Source organism: Zootoca vivipara, chromosome 6 (genome assembly GCF_963506605.1).
Source record: "Zootoca vivipara chromosome 6, rZooViv1.1, whole genome shotgun sequence".
Lineage (NCBI taxonomy): Eukaryota > Metazoa > Chordata > Lepidosauria > Squamata > Lacertidae > Zootoca > Zootoca vivipara.
The window spans coordinates 465989-486517 of NC_083281.1; the positions used below are offsets into that span (position 1 = coordinate 465989).

Genomic DNA, 20529 nt, shown 5'->3' on the forward strand with positions numbered 1-20529 from the left:
ACTCTGCGCATGCCCAGAGGCTCCCTTTTCCTTCCTTTCTTTCAAGGAGGGAAGCTGCACACTCTGCGTATGCCCAGAGGCACCCTTGCCCTGCAAGAGGAGAGGAAGCTGGCATGCTCAGGCAGCGCCCACTCTGCACATGCCCAGAGGCGCCCTTGTCCTTCCTTTGGCAGGCTCGGGCCGGGCGCGCTCTGCGTATGCCCAGAGGCGCCCTGCTCCTCCTCCTCCCCTTCCGACGCGCCCCGGCTCCGCGGCAGCAGCAGCAGCCCTGCCCGCCCGCCCGCCCTCCGGCTCCGAGTCCGGGAGCTGGGAGGGCGGCCGTGGCCGCGGACCCGCCCGCCTGGCGCGGCCAATGGGCTCCGGGAAGGCGCGCTCTCCGCCTCCGATTAGCGCCAGGCAGGCAGGCAGGCAGGCAGAAGGAGCCGCGGCCAGGCGGACGCACGTGCGGACGGGGAAGGAGCGAGCAGGACGCGCGCACGGAACAGCTGCTGCGCTTGCAGAAACAGCAGCCCGGCCAGGTAGGAAGGAAGGCAGCCTCCCTCTATGCGCGCGCGAACGCGCTTCTCTCTCGCCACGTTTTCCAACCGCGACGCGTGCACGCCGCCCTGCCTCGTTCCCACGTGACGCGTGTCTAGGTGGGGGGTCTGGGGTGGGGGGAGCGAGCCCCCACCAGGCAGGGTGTTGTAGGGGAGAAACCGGGTGGGACTGAGCCGGGGGGAGTTGGAGAGGAAAGGGGGCGCAATGGTTGCCCCCCTCCAACAAGAGTGGTCTTCTCTATTTTTCTCGGCCCGCTTTTTTGTTTTCACTGCATCCTTGTAAAAGTCTTGGTTTGCTTAGAAAAAGGGGGAAATATATTTTGTATTTTGGTTCGTATTTGTATTTTGTATTTTTGTTTTGTGTTTTGCTCTGTAAGCCTTAATATTATGATGTTGTTGTTGTTGTTTAGTCGTTTAGTCGTGTCCGACTTCGTGACCCCATGGACCATACACGCCTATATTTATATTTATATACAAAATATGAAATATATATGGTCCACGCCATGGACCATAGCACGCCTATATTTATATTTATATACAGTATAATATTATACTGTATATAAATATAAATATAAATATAAATGAAGCCTTCCTCGCAGGGTCGTTGCCAGGGGAAAGGGGAGCAGGAGAGATTTATGGGCACCCCAGCGCCCCTTGAAAATCATGGTTGAATGCGGGGGGGGGTTGTGGGGAGTCAGACGGGCAGGAGATCTATGGGGTCTGCCGACCTCATGCCCCAGCTTTAAGAGGGGGGTAGCAGGCCCTCGTGGCCCCCCCCCCAGCCTACCCAAAATGGTGAAAGTGAAATAGGGGAAGTTTCTTCCTCTCCAGCCAGCCCACAGGGAAGAAGGAGCAAGGAACATCTGCCTGGCACTCCAGATGTAGAAGCATAGAATTGCAGAGTCAGGAGGGACCACCAGGGGTCATCCAGTCCAACCCCTGGCCATGCGGGAATCTTGGGCTCGAACTCACGACCCTGAGATCACGAGTCTCAGGCTATGCTGACTGTGCTGCCCTGGCCAAGACGGCAGGAAGGATTCACTGGGGGAGGAAAAAACCCAGTCTCAACTGGCAGCTACTGTACCGTCTTGGAAAGGTGAGTTTCTTGTACAGAGCAGAGGGGGTGCTCTGCATGCAGAAGGTTTTGGGGTCCGTCCCCAGACAGGGCTGGGAAAATACTCCCTGCTCAAAACTGTGGAGAGCTGCTGCTGCCAGCCTGTGCCGGCAGTGGTGAGCTAGGTGGGCTGATTTCAGCCCCGTTTAAACCAGCCGCCTGTTGATAATATTGAGGACCAGGGAAGGGCAGGTGCTTGGCATGTGGAAGGTTTTCCAGGTCCAAACCTCGCAGGGATCTCCTAGCAAGAGAGCTGCTGCCAGTCAGTGCAGGCTGTATTGAACTAGGCAGAGCAATGGTCCAAGGCAGCTTCCTCCATTGCTTCAGCTTGTATCCAGACTCATGAGGAAAAGACCGGAGCTTAGCGGTCAAGCACCTGCTCTGAGTGCAGAAGGCCCTCCTGGCACTTGAAGGTAGGGCAGCCGCTGCTGCTGCCAGTGCGGGCGACACAAAGCAGATCTCCATGCCCTTGTTCACAACGCCGAGGACCAGAAACTTGGTTTTTAAGAGAACCACCTTCGCCCAGCGCCAGAGCAGGTGCTCTGCATGCAGAAGGTCCGGCCATCCTGCGATCGTCCCTTGTCACCCTGCCGGTCAGTGCAGACATCACCAATGGATAAGCCCTCGGTGTCTGCAGCCTTTTGCAACTGCAACAAACCTGCATGACCTTCTGCATTCAGAGCACCTGCCCTGCCTCTGGGTATAAGAATAGAATGGCATTTGCTCTTGACTTTGAACAAAAAAAAACGGGTTCCGTTCTCTGTTTCCGGGGCTGTTTTTGCTCCAAAATCACTGATTCTTGCCGGGTTTCTGCTTAGGAAAAGATGGAGGCCTGTTCCCTGACGCAGGAGGGAGTAAATTCCTGCATGCCTTCATTTCATTTAATCTGGAAACGTTTTTTTATTTTTTCTTCTTCCCAGTGGGTGTAAGGTTTCAAATCCTTCTGGCGAAACAGCTTTGGCAGGAGCGAGGAAATACTGCTCCTTAATTCCAGCTCCGTTTTTCTGCAGGCGCTCCCCACGTGCTCAGAGGCGCCCTTTTGGCACCGTGCCCCGGACTCTCGAACGCGGCTCGGGGGCATTGCTGCTCCTTCGCTTCGCAGCTGTTAGGCTGAGAGGTGTCTGCCAATAATTCGGAGCCTCTCTGGACTTTTTTTACAGTCCTGTAAAATGGGAACGGACCCCGTCCCGCCTCGCAAGGTTGTTGGGAACAGAGCAATGATGCCCCAAAAGCCCGAGGCAGGACGATGGGTCTGTTTTATTCTTCCTTGCATTCACACCCCAGCCTCGGTTCTCCAAGGAGCTTGAGTTAGCATGAGTAATAATAATAATAATAATAATAATAATAATAATAATAATAATATATTATTATTATTTCTACTTTGCCCATCTGGCTGTGGTTCTCCCTCATTTAATTCCCACAACAGCCCTGCGAGGTAGGACGCTTGCAACTTAACAAGTGTATTCTGCTCTGGTCAGACCTCACCTGCAGTACTGTGTCCAGTTCTGGGCACCACAGTTCAAGAAGGATACTGACAAGCTTGAACGTGTCCAGAAGAGGGCAACCAAAATGGTCAAAGGCCTGGAAACGATGCCTTATGAGGAACGGCTTAGGGAGCTGGGTATGTTTAGCCTGGAGAAGAGAAGGTTAAGGGGGGATATGATAGCCATGTTCCAATATATAAAAGGATATCATATGGAGGAGGGAGTAAGATTGTTTTTTGCTGCTTCAGAGAAGCGGACACGGAGCAATGGATTCAAACTTCAAGAAAGAACATTCCACCTAAACATTAGGAAGAACTTCCTGACAGTAAGAGCTGTTCGGCAGTGGCATTTGCTGCCAAGGAGTGTGGTGGAGTCTTCTTCTTTGGAGGTCTTTAAGCAGAGGCTTGACAGGCATATGTCAAGAATGCTTTGATGATGTTTCCTGCTTGGCAGGGGGTTGGACTGGATGGCCCTTGTGGTCTCTTCCAACTCTATGATTCTAAGTGAGGATCCGAACCCAGGCCTCCCTTTTGATTATGTCTATAACCGTCTCTGATTAAATGCAGAATAGTAGAAACATGAATATAAAATATAAATTTCTACCATAGCCCACCCACCAGATCCAGCTCTGTGGAAGGATTAATTCCGAGTAGGTTTTTTCATTCTTTCGCAAACTGAAATTCCTTCATTTTGCAAGTTGCCATCTTTTTTAAAAGTGATTCGTGGATCCAGCTTTTTGAAATTGGCAAAGGACCGGCTCCTTGTTTTCCCCTCCGGAAGAAGCGAGGTCATTGCTTTTAATTGGGGAGGGGGCTGCTTCGAAAGAACCCACCCCCCAGGCCAATTCAGCCCCCCTCCAGGTGTGGTCTAGGGGGCTCTGCCTTCATCTCAGTGCCAGATTTCCTTCCTCCGCTCAGCGCTGCATCTTCCTCAAAGATGGCCCTGGCAACAGACTCTCCCCTCCGGATTGGGCCCGTCTCTGCATCTCACCCCCCCTTCCCTCCCCAGGCATGGGCACACAGCTGCTCTCCCCCCACCCCCTTTCAGATCTCAGCGGCTTTGTTCGGAGGTGGTCGTCTTCCTCCTCCTCCTCCTCCTCTCTGCATCCAGGGATTTTTGCAAGGAGAGAACGAGAAAGAGCTTGTCTGGTGCGGAGAGGAGATGTGAGTAAGCGATGCAGGGGAAATGGGGGGGGGCGCAGAAACATGGGGTGATGATGGGGGGGGATCTGTGGTCCTCCAGAGAACTTTGCATGCCCACATGCGGCCGGTGATGTCTTGAGCTGTTGCAAATCGCTTTGCCGTGCGGAAAACCCTCCATCAGGATTTGAGCCCCGGAGCCCTCTGGCCTCCTGAACACTCGAATCCGGAAGCATTCCCTGCCTCTGGAAGCAGAGCACGGGCGCAAGGAGCCCCCCCACTCCACCCCACCCCCGTTCTTTTCTGCCCCGAATCTCCTAGCGTTCCGCTTTGGTTTTTATTTCATTGCAATTCAATGCTGCCGTTGCCATTTGTCATTCATTGCAATTTCCTCTCCGTTGCCATTTTTCATTCGTTGCACTGCACAGAATTCCAACGCTGGAATTCTGCTGGTTCTATCCTGCGAGGCAGTCCGCACGCTCCGGGTCCCTCAATGGAGCCTCCCCTCGCAGTCGCAGTCTACCTGCGATTTCCAAACGGCTCACCGTGTGGCATCTGATTGGGTGGTGTGGGAAACAGAAACCCAGGATGGACATTTAAAAAAAAAATCCTCTCACCGTCTTTCTTTAAAGCTATGATAGGCGCGGGAAGAGCCTTTCCTTCTAGGCCAGGGGCCACGTGGCCTTCCGAGGGCCGCCTGGGCTGGGAGCGAAAGCAATCGAGGCTGACTCTTTGCCCACTGAGCAACCTACCCATGAGGTTCACGTGCAATAACACTCCACCCATTTAGCTGGGTTTTCCCGGGGGCTGGGATGGATGACCCTTGGGTCCCAACCCTGTGCAGTTCTGTGATCCGGGCAAGCAAGCGGCCCAGCCCCTATACACAGGCAGTGGGGCTGCTCTCAGCCCTGGGCTTGATCCAGCCTGACTCCATCTCCTTGGCTGGTGCAAGAGGGTTAAGCTCCTCTCCCGGCGTCCCACAGGGGGCCCAAAGCCCCACGCTCAGGGCTGGTACCGCCTCCTGCCTCGAATCCTAACCCGGACTTCTCTTTCCTTGCCAGAGCTCAACAGCAGCGGAGGCGAGAGGAAGAGTCTGCCCTAGAACAGAGGACCTGAGCTGAGCCTGGCAGAGGCTCCTCCAGGTAAGCCACGGATCTGGGCCGCCCCTCGCCCGTGCCAAGGAGGAGCCCCACTTGGCCACCCAGAGGTGGGTCCGCTCGAGGGGTCCTGGCCCCAGCCTGTCCAGAGAGGCCAATCTGCTTTGCAGGCGGCTGGTTTTTCAAATCCCAGCTCCCTGTGCCAAGCCGGGTCTTGGCATGCCGGCTGTTGTCCTCAGGTGCCCTCTCTCCCGGCTGGCGGAGCCTCAGTCTCCCCCTCTGGAAAATGGGCCTGTTGCTTTTCACTCAGAGGTTGCGCCAAGGGGTTTTCTGGGGTTGGGGGCTGGTTCTGGACGACGGTTTTAATCGGGGTGACCCGATTAGGGCAGAGGCGCAGGCCAGATTCCTGTGTTCCAGCGGGTTGAGCTAAGATGGCCGTCAGGTCCCTTCCCTGTCAATCATTCTGGGAATCAAGGGGGGGGTTGGACTAGATGATCCCTGGGGAATCCTTTCCACGATTCTACGACTTATCCTAACATTGGAATGTTAGAAATTAGGTGGTTTTAGCCACTTGAGACAAGAAAAACTTTGCTGCAGGAAGGCTGTCTGCTGAGAAAGATTGATTTTTGGATGCTGAAACATGGATTATTATTTTTTACGCCAGCTGATGCCTTGTTCCTGCTTTGTCCCACACAGCAGGGCTGGTTTGTTTTTTAAACCCAGGAGAATGCAGTGCTTGGATATTTCTAATAGATTTTTTTTAATAAAACCCTCGTATTTAATGTTAATCCTTTGGGGCTTTTAAAAGGTATGCATGATATGACCATTCTGAAGGGTCTGTCAGTAAAGCACCAAGGTTTTACAAAAAGGAAGGAAGGATGGATGGATGGAAGGAAGGGAAATTAGGTGGTGAAGGAAGGAAGGAAGGAAGGAAGGAAGGAAGGAAGGAAGGAAGGAAGGAAGGAAGGAAGGAAAAGAAAGGATGTAGGTGGCGGAAGGAAGGAAGGAAGGAAGGAAGGAAGGAAGGAAGGAAGGAAGGAAGGAAGGAAGGAAGGAAAATTAGGTGGCAAAGGAAGGAAGGAAGGAAGGAAGGAAGGAAGGAAGGAAGGAAGGAAGGAAGGAAGGAAGGAAGGAAGGAATTAGGTGGCGAAGGAAGGAAGGAATAAAGAAAGGAAGGAATTAGGTGTCGAAGGAAGGAAGGAATAAAGAAAGGAAGGAATTAGGTGGCTTTGTTTTAGGCACAGATTCCATTTCCCACCCCGCTTCTCCCCGCTGGATCCCCCAACCCCCCTTGCGAGGTAGGCCAGGCTCCCCCCCCTGTGGGTTTTGGCGGGTCAGCCAGCTTTGGCTGCATTCCTCCCCCCTCGCTCTCTGCTCCTTCTCCCCCCCCCAGGTGCCCGGGGTGCTGAGCCGCCCCTGAGATGGGTGAGCGCCAGGCTCGCGCCAACAGCCTGTTCCTGAACGAGGAGGAGTCCAAGGCGCTAGGGCCGGGGGGCAGCCGGGCGCAGCGCCTCCGCCATGCCCTCCGGAAGAGGGCGGCCCGGGCGCAAGCCAGGATGTACGGCGTCACCCGGGCGAGCGTGCGGAGTTGCCTGCAGAAGAATGCCTTCGTCCTGCTCACCGTCACGGCTGTCCTTCTGGGTAAGGGGGCGCAAGGGGGGTCCCTGCATATCCTCAGATGGGCGTCTTTGGGGTGCCAGTGGGGCCGAATACCACCCTGCAGAGCTCCTTGCTATCCCCAGAAAGCCCTGGTTTTGTCCAGAGCGGAACGGTGGAACTCCCCGCTGCAGGATCGGGGAAATTTGTGGCGCGCACGGCTTCTCGCGACAAAATTGCAATGGGGGGAATCGAGGCACGGGCCAGGATCTTTGCTGGAGAGCGGTGGGCTCTTTTCGGAGGAAAGGGCTATTGCCGAATGAAATCGCGATCAGGATTCGAATCATGGGCCAGGGAAGGAGAAGAAATAAATGGTTGGCGACAGAGGATAAATGGCAGTGGAATGCTGTACTGTGAACAGCAAAGGAAGGAGGGGGAAAGAAGCATCTCTTGGGTGTGGAAAGTCCATTTTTAAATTGGTGGTGAATTCAAATTAATTTGCTGTTAATTTTGGAAAACTTAGGGGAAATGAATTGCCCCCCCAAAAGAAAATAAATGGCAGTTATGGCAGCCGATAAAGAAATTATCTGAAAGAAATGATCACACTGAAAAGGATTTGAATAATGTCAATTTTTGTGTAAAAAAATTAAAATTTGTATATTAAAAAAAATGGACGAGTGGTTTTGGGGCAGCTAGGAAGTTGCTGGCCTCTGAACTCCCAGCATGCACCTGGTTGGCTGCCCCCCGTTTCATATCATGATTGTCGGTGTAACAGACAAGGGTGGCCCCCGAGCATGCGCAGAGTGCCTGGCCACCACTACTTCATGCTTCTTGAGCCGGATGTGCTGGCAGGGCACTCTGCGTATGTGCAGGGGGGGCCTCACACGCACAACCCCCTTCAAGGCAGGAATCTTTAGCCCAACCCCTGACCCCAAGAGTCCCCTGCTCTAACCACTGAGCCATTCCACCGCTGCTCTGAAAGGGCATCGTCACTAGGAAGAACCAGGCGGGGGTGGTGGTTAAACTACTTCTTTAACATCTGACCCCCTCCAAGCCACAACGTGACCACCTAAAATCGACTCCCTCTGGGGTTGGGATGGATGGCCTTTGGGGAACCCATCCCAATTCAAGCCTGTGGTTGTTTAACCCCCTTGTGGCCAATCAAAGAACTGCAGCCAGGGCATCTGGCTGGGTTTCCCCAGCCACTCTGGACGGCTCCCAATCAAATATTAAAAACACAATACAGTACAGCATTAAACATTAAAAACTTCCCTAAACCAGGTGGTACAGTCCTCCTGGGAAGGGCTATAGCATTTAAAATAAATATATTTTTTTAAAAACGCTCCCCCATGCAGGTAGCAGGCTGTGGGGCTCAGAGGAAAACCTAAGGCTCGAGGTTCCAAATCTGCCCCCTGGAAATCAGATAATGTGCTTTCTTTCTTTCAATCCAGTATACGTAGCTCAATCGGCACGAAACTCGATCTCAGGGTCACGAGTTCGAATGCTGCGTTTGGGGGAAAGGATTCCTAGATCATAGAATCATAGAATCGTAGAGTTGGAAGAGACCACAAGGGCCATCCAGTCCAACCCCCTGCCGAGCAGGAAACACCATCAAAGCATTAGATTGCAGGGGGTTGGACTAGATGAGCCTGCGGGGTCCCTTCTGGGAGATCTGGACGTCGGGGAAGGCTTCTGCCTGCTTTGCGTGTGTGGGTCAGATTAAGCCGGTCACGAGCTGCTTGCAGGGTGACGCCAAATAGCTCCGGGTTCCGGAAAAAAATAAAAATTAAAAAGAGAGAGAAAGAGCCAGAAAAATTTGCAAGGATTACAGAGGATTGGGGGGTTGGGGTGGGAACTCTAGCAAGCTGCAGAGAGGAGATCTGCTTCGCTCTCTCCGCTTGCAAGATCTCAAAAAAGAATGATATATTTTCTTCAAAAGTTTATTTTTAAACTTTTTATTTATTTATTTAAGTTTTGCATTTCCTAATCCAGTCTCTTTGCAGTTCATCTCAATTTCACGCGTTTTTAAAACATTATCATTCCTTCCCCGAATTTGTTCCACCTGGTTTGGGAATTAATTGGCTTGGAGGGAAAGAATTGCATGAAAACTCTCTCTCTCTCTCTCTCTCTCTCTCTCTCTCTCTCTCTCTCTCTCTCTCTCTCTCTCTCTTTCTTTTTAAAAAAGGAAAATATTTAAGCTCTTCTTTAAATATCTCCCCTCCCCCCTTTTAAGTACCGTATACACAAGCTGCACTTCCGTGAAGGGAAATTGTTAATGTTTTTAATATTCTATTGGGAGCCGCCCAGAGTGGCTGGGGAAACCCAGCCAGATGGGCGAGGTATAATAAATTATTATTATTATTATTATTATTATTATTATTATTATTATTAAGCAGGTCAAAGGCGGACAAGAAAACCCAGCCGATATTCACGAAACACAATTAAAAATTTGATAAATAGTCTGGGTTTCTGAGCTTTGTGGGCCCACATCTAAATTGGCTGCAGAAGGGATTTCAGCGACTTTGCTCAACCTGTCCAACTCACAGGGTTAGATCCAGGACTCCGCTTCCCATCAGCCCCGGCGAGTGCGGTCAGGGGACCATGGGAGTTGTAGTCCGCCTCTTGCTCCGAGATTCCCCGGTGGCACTCTGCACATGGCTCCGGGAGCTCTCGACCCGCTATTCAAGTGCCGGGAGCAAATTTCTGTGCCCCTCCTTCCGCCCCGCAGGGATCACCTTGGCGATGGCCCTGCGGCCCTACAAGTTGACCTTCCGCCAGGTGAAGTACTTCTCCTTCCCCGGGGAGCTGCTGATGCGAATGCTGCAGATGTTGGTCCTGCCCCTCATCGTCTCCAGCCTGATCACAGGTGAGCTGCTGCACCTGGAGGGCTTCTGCCTTGCCGGACGCTAACCCTGCGGGGTGGGCCAGGGCGTGGTCTTTTTGCAGCCTGGTCTGCACTCATTTGCACGGGGAAAACACGGGTGTCAATAAATGTGTGTGTGTGTGTGTGTGTAATATAAATATTTCAATATAAATATTGGATTTGGATTTAATTACTTATATTTAAATATTCACTTTAAATTTGAATTTAATTACTTATGTTTAAATATTTACTCTGAAATTGAATTTTGATTTTGAATACAAGTACTTTTAATTTGAATTTAATTGCTTATATTTAAACATTTACTTTTAATTTGAATTTAATTGCTTATATTTAAACATTTACTTTTAATTTGAATTTAATTGCTTTCATTTAAATACTTTGAATTTCAATTTGAATTTCATTACCGGTACTTATATTTACAAATTTACTTGGCATTTGAATTCCAAATTTGAATTTAATTACTTATATTTAAATATTTGCCTTGGATTTCAATTTCAAATTTGAATTTCATTACTTACATTTAAACATTTGTTTTGAATTTGAATTTCATTACTTACATTTAAAACATTTATTTTGAATTCGAATTTCAAATTTCAATTTGATTTCAAATTCAAATAAATATGTATACTCCTGCGTACAAGACTACTTTTTAACCCAGGAAAATCTTCTCAAAAGTTGGGGATCGTCTTATACGCCGGGTCGTATTTCTTATATGGCGAGTATATCCCAAACTCTATATTTTAACTGGAAAAGTCGGGGGTCGTCTTATACGCCGGAATATACATAGTTTTTCCCAACTCCGCATGCTTGATCTTGAGCCGCCGCCGCTCGGCCTGTGTCTTGTCTCTGGAGAGCCTTCTCCCTCCCCGAATCTCCAGCTCCTTTGTCCCACCCCGCAGGCATGGCGTCGCTGGACGGCAGCGCCTCGGGGAAGATGGGCTTCCGCGCCGTCGTCTATTACACGGCGACCACCTTGATAGCCGTCTTCATTGGCATATTTATGGTCCTCATCATCCACCCCGGGAAAGGCAGCAAGGACACCCTCCACCGCGAGGGAACCGTCGAGCAGGTCCACACCACCGACGCCTTCCTGGACCTCGTCCGGTGAGTGGGAGGAGCTCTAAGATCCTAGAACTGTAAAGCCAAAAGGGACCCTGCGGGGTCATCCATCCCAACCCCCCTGAAAAGCAGGAATCACAGCTGAACCATCCCGGGCAGGAAGCCCACCTGCTTGGCGGCGGGAAGATAATCTGGTTTTCTTTCCCCCTTCCGTCCGCAGGAACATGTTCCCCCCGAACCTGGTGGAGGCCTGCTTCAGACAGGTAAGAGGGGCGCAGCTGGGCGGGTTCCTCCCCCCGAGAGGATCTGGCTCGGACTTAAGGGTGTTGCTGCCGGCCAGTGTAGGTGAGACTGGTGGACCAAGCCACAGTCTCCCGAGTTTGTATTCAATTTACCCCTTGATTCAGATTCACGGGTAGGGGATCTTTTTGCTCTCCGAGAAGCCTGGAGAGCTGCTGCTGCCGGCCAGTGTGGGCCACACTGAGCTTGATGGGTCGGGGAGCAGATTCCTGAGTCTGCATTAAATGAGTCCCTTGATTCAGATTCACGAGGACCAGATCCTTCCTCTCTTGGGCTCAGTACTAGATCAGGAGCCTGAAACCCTGGAGGGCCGCTGCTGCCAGCCAGTGCAGGCACTATGGGCTTTTCTGGTTTTGTATCCAATCCACGCTACGTTTTTCCTCTCCCCCTGCAGTACAAGACCCAGTACAGCGTCAGAGTCATCAACCGGACCCTGGCCGAGGCAGCCCCCACCGCTGCCCCCCAGGCCTTGCCCCACAACAGCAACAGCAGCACCGCCCTGGCCTCGCCCCCCTCGCTGCTGCTAACCCCCGCGGCTCCTGAGAACACCACCGGCGTCTGGCGCAATGTCTCCCAGGCGCTGGGCGCCCTCCCGGAGGTGCTGAGCTACGAAGAGGTGATCCCGGGCGCCGGGTCGGTCAACGGGGTCAACGCCCTGGGGCTGGTGGTCTTCTCCATCTGCTTCGGCCTGGTCATCGGCAACATGAAGCAGAAGGGGCTGCCCCTGCGGGAGTTTTTCGACTGCCTCAACGAGGCCATCCTCCGCATGGTGGCCATCATCATCTGGTGAGCGTCGCACGGGGATCTCCGGGTCGTGGGTTCGGGTCCTGCACCAGGCATGGCAGTGGGGTTGGGATGGATGACCTCTGGGGACGCCTCGTGACTCTACGATTCCGCAATCGGTCTGCGACTTCAGGCCAGGCCAGTCGGTAGAGCGTGAGACTCCCTTCCTCTCGGTGTTGTGGGTATGAGCCCCACGTTGGTTCTAGCTCCACCTCCTTGCGTTGCCCAACCTCAGACTCGAACCCAGCACCCCGAGTTTAAGAACCTTAATCTCTGCCAACCTCAAAGCAGTTTACAAAAAAAAACCAAAACAAAACTCAAAGCAGTTCAAAGAAACAAAATATAATTCTCCGTAAAAAGAACCGTTCTTAAAAAAAATAATTAAAATCAACCTGGTGTGTTGGTGCTGCCCAAGGCAGATTCCTAAGTCAATTGCCCTCATGAGGACTAGAGCCAGTGCTTTTTTCTGGGGGTACACATACCCCTAAACATGTTGTGAATTTATGTTTTATCCTCATCTTGGTATGAGGAAGCAATGTATCCCTATATACGGAATTATTCAAGACGCAAGCAAATCTTAGTACAGTAATGGGACCTTGTTTCATTAAGTAATTGCTACAGTACGTTGATTATCGCTTTCATTTTATGGATCAACGGTCTCGTTAGATAGTAAAATTCATGTTATTTTTTAAAATGTTTTTTATTTATTTCAATCTTTAAATATCATACACATAAGTCGCATATATTCTTTTTACAAGAAAAAGAGATAAAAGAAGTAAAAAGATATTTCATTGTTATATACAAAAAAATTTCACATTCAAAGAAAAAGGTGTAAAAGGAAGAAAGAAAAAAACAAACAAATATAAAAAAGAAAAAAAGAAAAAAAAGGTCTTCCAATCATATCCTACGTAGTTTGTATTTATCCGTCATATTTTACTTCTATATTCTCTTCCTTTAAGCTTCAACTTGGTTCAATTCTAGTCTGCCTTCAGGATTTGGTTACTTCATTCATTGATATATAATCATCAAAAATCCTCCACTCCTTTTTTATTTTTTGTTTTGATTGCCCTCTAATTTTTCCAGCGACTTTTGCTAGCTGTGAATATTCCTTCATTAAAATTTGCCAATCTGTTATATTTGGTGCATTCTTATTTTTCCAGTTTCTTGCGATCAAAACTCTTGCAGCTAAATACCGTACATAAGTAATATTCTATTTGCATTCTTAATATCTTCCGGTAAAATTCATGTTCAATGGCTGTTTTAGGGCTTGTCTTTAAAAGCCTGGAACGGATCAGGCATCCCCAAACTTCGGCCCTCCAGATGTTTTGGACTACAATTCCCATCATCCCTGACCACTGTTCCTGTTAGCTAGGGATCATGGGAGTTGTAGGCCAAAACATCTGGAGGGCCGCAGTTTGGGGATGCCTAGATTAATCCGTTTTGCATTCCTTTCTATGGGAAAGCGCTGCCTTGCTTTTGGAACGCTTTGGTTACGGAACGGATTAAGTCTGGGAACCAAGGTAGCTCTGTACCTGTATTAGAAGTTGGCTGGTGCCGAGGTTCCTGCTGTTTCTGACCCCACCTGCATGGGGCGCCCTTCTCCCCCCCCAGGTATGCCCCAATTGGGATCCTCTTCCTGATCGCGGGCAAGATCTTGGAGATGGACGACCTGGCGGTGATGGGCGGCCAGCTGGGCATGTACACTCTGACGGTCATTGTGGGGCTGCTGGTCCACGGCCTCGTAGTCCTGCCCCTCATCTACTTCGCCGTCACCCGCAAGAACCCCTGGCGCTTCATAGGCGGCCTCCTACAGGCCCTCGTCACCGCGTTCGGGACGTCCTCCAGGTAAGCGGGCGCTGAGCAGCCGCCAAGGGCCGTTTCTGGGACCCCGGGGGCCGGGTTCCTGGTTTGGGGTGTGTGTGTGTGTGTGCCGCCCTTCCTGGATCAGGCTGCCCATTTGGGCCAGGAGAGGGAGTGTGGCTGAGTGGTTAGAACGCCAGCGTTCAGGACCTCCTCCAGGTCAGTGGGCGTTGAGCGGCCACCAAGGCCCCCCCCCAGGGCTCTTTCCGGAGTAGATTCCTGGTTTGGGGGTGTGTGCCGCCCTTCCTGGCACCCCTTCCCCAAATCCTCGGCTCTTCTGCCTTTCCCATATTGTGATACGTTACAGGCAAGGAACGAGAGCAGGCAGCAACGAATCGTTCTCCCCATGGCATAGCTGCCAAGTTTTCCCTTTTCTCGCGAGGAAGCCTATTCAGCATAAGGGAAAATCCCTGTAAAAAAGGGATAACTTGGCAGCTATGCCCCATGGTGACAATCTTGCACGAAATAAGCAGGATCCGAACTCGTGCCTCTCTCCCCACCATAGCGTTTCTGGGACCCCGGGCGGATTCCCGGTTTGGGGGGGTGCGCCACCCTTCCCAGCACCCTGAACGGATCAGGTGTCTTATACATGGGGGGCATCTCCGCCCCATTTTCTTAAATTGGACTCCCAAAAAATAGGGTGCTTCTTATACATGGGGGCGTCTTATAGATGGAAAAGTACTGCATATAATATCATATCATATCATATCATATCATATCATATCATATCATATCATATCACATCATATTGTCTATAGAGATTCGGAGAAATCTCATCTTACGGGTATGCATTTGGCGTTTGTAATTGATTTGCATTTGTAAAACCAAATAAAAATGATTTCAGCGAATAGGCAATAAATCACAAGGCAGCAAAAAATAAAAATAAAACCTTAAAGATTGCTCAATTTTGGAGGGAGGTGTTGCAAAAAAAAATATGAGCTCAACAAGTTTTGTGTCCCGGTTTTCACTTTTTGAAAGATGGCCAGCCTTCGCCAACTACAAGGGTGGCCCCCTGAGCATGTGCAGAGTGCATGGCCGCCCCTTCCTCATGTTTCTGGCAGGGAAAGGAGCTACGGGTGCTTTGGACCTGGGTCCCGGGGGTGGGGGTGGTCTACTCTGAGTAGGATTTCCAGCCTGCTCATCCCAGAGCCGCCCTCCTACCCTCTCGCCTGCAGCTCGGCCACGCTCCCTGTCACGTTCCGGTGCCTGGAGGAGAACAACGGCGTTGACAAGAGGGTGACCCGCTTTGTCCTGCCGGTGGGCGCCACCATCAACATGGACGGGACAGCGCTTTACGAGGCGCTGGCCGCCATCTTCATCGCGCAGGTCAACAACTACGAGCTTGACTTTGGGCAGATTCTCACGATCAGGTGCGTGTCGAACTGCCGGGTTTACAGGTGAAACTCGGAAAATTAGAATATCGTCGAAAAGTGCATTTATTTCAGTAATGCAACTTTTTATTTTTTAACCAATGCTTTCTTTTGGAAATTCCACAGTAATAAAACAAATAGTTACAATCGTACAAAAATAAACATCACTATTACATTTCATTAACGAAATTCCATTTATAATTGACCCGCCTAATGACAAAAAAATTACAATTACAACAAATAAAAGCTTGACATATCTTGCTTTGCATGTCATGCATCTATCTCATATATTGGTTTCACCTTTTAAGTTGCATTACTGAAATAAATGCACTTTTCGACGATATTCTAATTTTCCGAGTTTCACCTATACGTCTAAGCTCAACAAGCTCTAACTTAGGGCCCCACTTTCTTGCCCCCCCCCAAAAAAACCCACTGGATGCACATTTCCAAAATATAAGATAAAAAAACAAATATGTGCAAATGGTTTGAGATACCTATGAGTTCCATAAATCACAATATAGCATCTATTCAACACAAAAACCAGTGGCAATTTGCTGATGACAACGGACAGCTGGACATAGAAAGGGCCCCATTACCTTCAGGAGCTGAGGGCCGCATCAAACCTCAATCTGGCCCTGTGCGTGTGCGAAAGAGGGGCTCGATTTGTCCTCCTCCTCCTCCGACGCCCCTGCGAGGAAGGTTTCCTGCGGTTGCCGCTGCTTCAGACACACCACAATGTGCAAAACAAGGGTTCCTGTTCCCCACGAACCCTGAAATTCACGCTCGTGAAGCATTTTATTTTAACGATCCAATTTAGAATTTTAAAAAATCAGATTTAATTTTTTAAAAATCCTTGGTTTTTATCCACCCTGGTTAACTGTGTGGCGCATGTCCTTTAAATGACCGGCTGCAGAATCTGGCTGGTTTCGAAGCGCCTTTTGAGCGCCTCCCTGGCAATGCTCTTCGGGGCGGAGGGTTGCATCTTGGCAAAGGGACCCCCAAAGGACATCCAGCCCAACCCCGAAACCCCGGCTCACCCAACTCCCTCTTGCTCTCCGCAGCATCACCGCCACGGCCGCCAGCATCGGGGCGGCCGGCATCCCTCAGGCGGGTCTGGTGACCATGGTGATCGTCCTCACGTCCGTGGGGCTGCCGACCGAAGACATCACCTTGATCATGGCAGTCGACTGGTTCCTGTAAGTCCCTGCGAGGTGGGAAGGGGTGAGGCTGCCTGCCTGGGCTGCAGGAATTAATGTTTATTTCATTTTTTTAAATGAGATTTTGCAGATAGGAATCGTGAGGCTTTCTCGACACCTTTGGCCCCAAACTGCGCCCGCGGCCTGGGAGAGAGTCAGAGAGACAGCTTTTATTTCCAGGGAAGGACCCTGAGTTTCTAGTCCTCCGGTTTCTGGACTTCGGTGCCCTTATTTTTCAGGGAAGGATCCCACCTTTCTAGCCCTTAGGGTGCACTTGAAATAGGAGCATAGGAAGCTGTCTTGTATCGAGTCCACTCAGTAGAAGGGGACCCCGGGGGTCATCAAGTCTGACCCCCCTGCAATGCAGGAACCTCAACTAAAGCATCCATGGCAGGTGGCCTTCTGACCTCTGCTTAAAAAAACCTCCAAGGAAGGAGAGCCCACTACCTTCCATCCCAAACAACTCTGACTACCAGAAAGTAGTCAAAAAAATGAAAGGCACAAATACAGGATGGGAGACACCTGGCTTAACAGCAGTACATGTGAAAAGGATCTAGGAGTCTTGGTAGACCACAAACTTGACATGAGTCAGCAGTGTGATGCGGCAGCTAAAAAAGCCAATGCAATTCTGGGCTGCATCAATAGGAGTATAGCATCTAGATCAAGGGAAGTAATAGTACCACTGTATTCTGCTCTGGTCAGACCTCACCTGGAGTACTGTGTCCAGTTCTGGGCACCACAGTTCAAGAAGGATACTGACAATCTGGAACGTGTCCAGAGGAGGGCAACCAAAATGGTCAAAGGCCTGGAAACGATGCCTTATGAGGAACAACTTAGGGAGCTGGGTATGTTTAGCCTGGAGAAGAGAAGGTTAAGGGGTGATATGATAGCCATGTTCAAATATATAAAAGGATGTCATATAGAGGAGGGGGAAAGGTTGATTTCTGCTGCTCCAGAGAAGCGGACACAGAGCAATGGATTCAAACTACAAGAAAGAAGATTCCACCTAAACATTAGGAAGAACTTCCTGACCTTAAGAGCTGTTCGGCAGTGGAATTTGCTGCCAAGGAGTGTGGTGGAGTCTCCTTCTTTGGAGGTCTTTAAGCATAGGCTTGACAGGCATATGTCAGGAATGCTTTGATGGTGTTTCCTGCTTGGCAGGGGGTTGGACTGGATGGCCCTTGTGGTCTCTTCCAGCTCCATGATTCTATGAAAGTTTTTTTCCCTGATGCTTATCTGGAATCTCCTTTCTTAGAACTTGAAGCCATGGGTTCGAGTTCTACCCTCTGGAGCAGCAGAAAATAAGCTTGTTCCCCCTTCCATGTGCGATATTAGAGGATGGCTCTCCTACCTCCCCTCAGTCTCCTCATTTCCAGGCTAAACACACCCAGCTCTTTTGACGATCCCTCATAAGGCTTAGTTTCCAGACCCTTGATGGTGTCGGTCTCCCTCCTCTGCCCCCCTTCCAGCTTGTCAACATCCTTCTTAAATTGTGATGCCCAGAACTGGACACAGGATTGCAGGTGGGGCCTGACCATGGCAGAAGTGATTGGGACCACAGGTGAAACTCGGAAAATTAGAATATCGTCGAAAAGTGCATTTATTTCAGTAACGCAACTTAAAAGGTGGAACCAATATATGAGATAGATGCATGACAGGCAAAGCAAGATATGTCAAGCCTTTATTTGTTGTAATTGTAATTATTTGTCGTTAGGCGGGTCAATTATAAATGGAATGTCATTAATGAAATGTCATAGCGCTGTTTATTTTTGTATTATTGTAACTATTTGTTTTATTACTGTGGAATTTCCAAAAGAAAGCATTGGTAAAAATTAAAAGAAAAATAAAAAATAATAAGTTGCATTACTGAAATAAATGCACTTTTCAACGATATTCTAATTTTCCGAGTTTCACCTGTATGACTTCCCTTGGTCTGGACACTAGACTTCTGAGGATGCAGCCTAGAATAGCATTCGCTTTTTTTGCTGCTGCATCACACTGTTGACTCGTGTTAAGCTTGTGGTCCACCAAGACCCCCTAGATCCTTTTCACATGTACTGCTAGTGAGCCAGGGGCCTCCCATCCTATATTTGTGCATCTGGTTCTTCCTGCCGAAGTGCAGAACCTGACCTTTGTCCCTATGGAAATTCATTTGGTTTGGGTCCAGTTCTCCAATCTGTTGAGGTCTGCAATAAACCCAGATGCCAACTTTGCTGCCACATACACCCAGACAACACCATTACTGGCCCCAACAACATCCAACATACCATCTCAGGACGATTTAATTGCTCACCTTCTAACATTGTGTATGCCATCAAATGCCAACAGTGCCCTTCAGCTCTCTATATTGGACAAACAGGCCAAACCGTACGCCAAAGGATAAATAGACATAAATCTGACATCAGGAATCACAAGACAGAGAAAGCAGGAGGAGAACACTTCAATCTCCCAGGACATTCTATACAAGATCTCAAAGTAGCTGTCTTATTACAAAAGAATTTCAGAAATAGACTGGAAAGAGAAGTTGCTGAATTGCAACTTATTACCAAACTTAAAACCATGGAGAGATCTGGTCTGAATAAGGACATTGGATTCTTATCTCATTATACACGATAAAGCTTTCTTATGCCATCTCACCCCTTGCTTTTTCCTGCAAGACCAATTGCAGTCGTTAACAGTCGCCCACAGGTTTACCACTCCTATCAGCCAATCACCCATTCCCACCACCCTTCTGAGCAATACCCCTCCCCACCCTCTCACTATATATAAGGGTCTGGTGACTTCTGTTTCAGTGTATCTGAAGAAGTGTGCATGCACATGAAAGCTCATACCTATGACAAACTTAGTTGGTCTCTAAGGTGCTGCTGGAAGGAATGTTTTTTATTTTGTTTAGACTTTGGGCTCACATTTAGCTTGCGGTCCACCGAGACCCCCAGATCCTTTTCGCCCTCCCCTCATCTTAACTGCCGCCCCGTTTCTTCCGCCAGAGACCGCTTGCGGACCACCATCAACGTCCTGGGGGACTCGCTGGGCGCTGGCGTGGTGGAGCACTTATCCCGCCACGAGCTGGAGCTGCAGGACACGGACCTGGGGGTTGACTCGGGGGCTGAGGAGAACGCGAAGCCGTACCAGTTGATCTACCCAGAGAACGACACCCAGAAGCATCTCAGCGGAGAGACCTCAATGTGACGACGCCCAGGAGGGGCGGGCGGGTGGGCAGGGGGCTGGGGGCCGGCGAAGGGGGGCCGAAGGGCCTCTCCGGATCGGAGCCATCGACCGACTGTGAAATACCAAGGAGAGGCACAGCCATCATCTGTATCCCCTTCCCCAAATCCTCAGCTCTTCCCCCTGTCCCCATATTCTGATACATTATTGCAGGCAGCTCTCTAACGGTGACAGTTTTGCACGAAAGGATTTCAGGATTCGAACTCGCGCCTCTCTCTCTGCTGCAGCGCGGGGAGGCTCCCCTCTTCCTTCTTTCGATCGCAGGAGTTTCCACGTTATTTAAATCCGGTGCCAGTGTTCCTTTTTTGTGTCCCCCCCCCTCCCCGGTGGCGACCCAGGTGGCGCTGTGGATTAAAACACTGAGCCTAGGGCTTGCTGATCAGAAGGTCGGCGGTTCGAATCCCTGTGACGGGGTGAGCTCCCGTTGCTCGGTCCCAGCTCCTGCCAACCTAGCAGTTCAAAAGCACGTCAAAATGCAAGTAGATAAATAGGAACTGCTACAGCGGGAAGGTAAACGGCGTTTCCATGTGCTGCTCTGGTTTGCCAGAAGCGGCTTTGTCATGCTGGCCACATGACCTGGAAGCTGTACGCCGGCTCCCTCGGCCAATAATGCGAGATGAGCGCACAACCCCAGAGTCGGTCACGACTGGACCTAATGGTCAGGGGTCCCTTTACCTTTACCTTTTACCCCTCCCCGAATCATGTTCATCTCCATCACAAAAAACAAACACTCGTCTTTCCAACACTTGAAACAAAACACACGGTTTTTTTGTAAAAAAAAGAAAGAAAGAATGTATAGATGTGATGCTTTACCGGCGTAGAAAATAAACGCTGTTTATTTATGATGATGGTCGGCGCTTTTTTCCGGGGGGGGGGGGACGGGACG

At 50.1% G+C, this 20529-nt stretch overlaps 1 protein-coding gene across 3 annotated transcripts; it reads left to right on the top strand.

Annotated features, from left to right (window-relative positions):
- Window positions 1-391: 391 nt before the first annotated feature.
- Window positions 392-19642, top strand: LOC118085909 (excitatory amino acid transporter 1). 3 transcript variants are annotated; one of them, XM_060276496.1, is made up of 11 exons: window positions 392-518; window positions 5335-5415; window positions 6764-7011; window positions 9695-9832; window positions 10750-10954; window positions 11130-11172; window positions 11604-11995; window positions 13604-13837; window positions 15028-15222; window positions 16284-16418; window positions 19406-19642. In XM_060276496.1, the coding sequence occupies exons 3-11, from the start codon at window positions 6792-6794 to the stop codon at window positions 19605-19607; spliced, it is 1764 nt and encodes a 587-aa protein (XP_060132479.1). In that variant the 5' UTR covers window positions 392-518; window positions 5335-5415; window positions 6764-6791; the 3' UTR covers window positions 19608-19642. The 3 variants fall into 3 exon arrangements, with proteins under 3 accessions (XP_060132479.1, XP_060132481.1, XP_060132480.1); XM_060276497.1 differs by lacking the exon at window positions 392-518 and adding an exon at window positions 1218-1632; XM_060276498.1 differs by lacking the exons at window positions 13604-13837; window positions 15028-15222; window positions 16284-16418; window positions 19406-19642 and having other exon boundaries at window positions 403-518; window positions 11604-11999.
- Window positions 19643-20529: the final 887 nt, after the last annotated feature.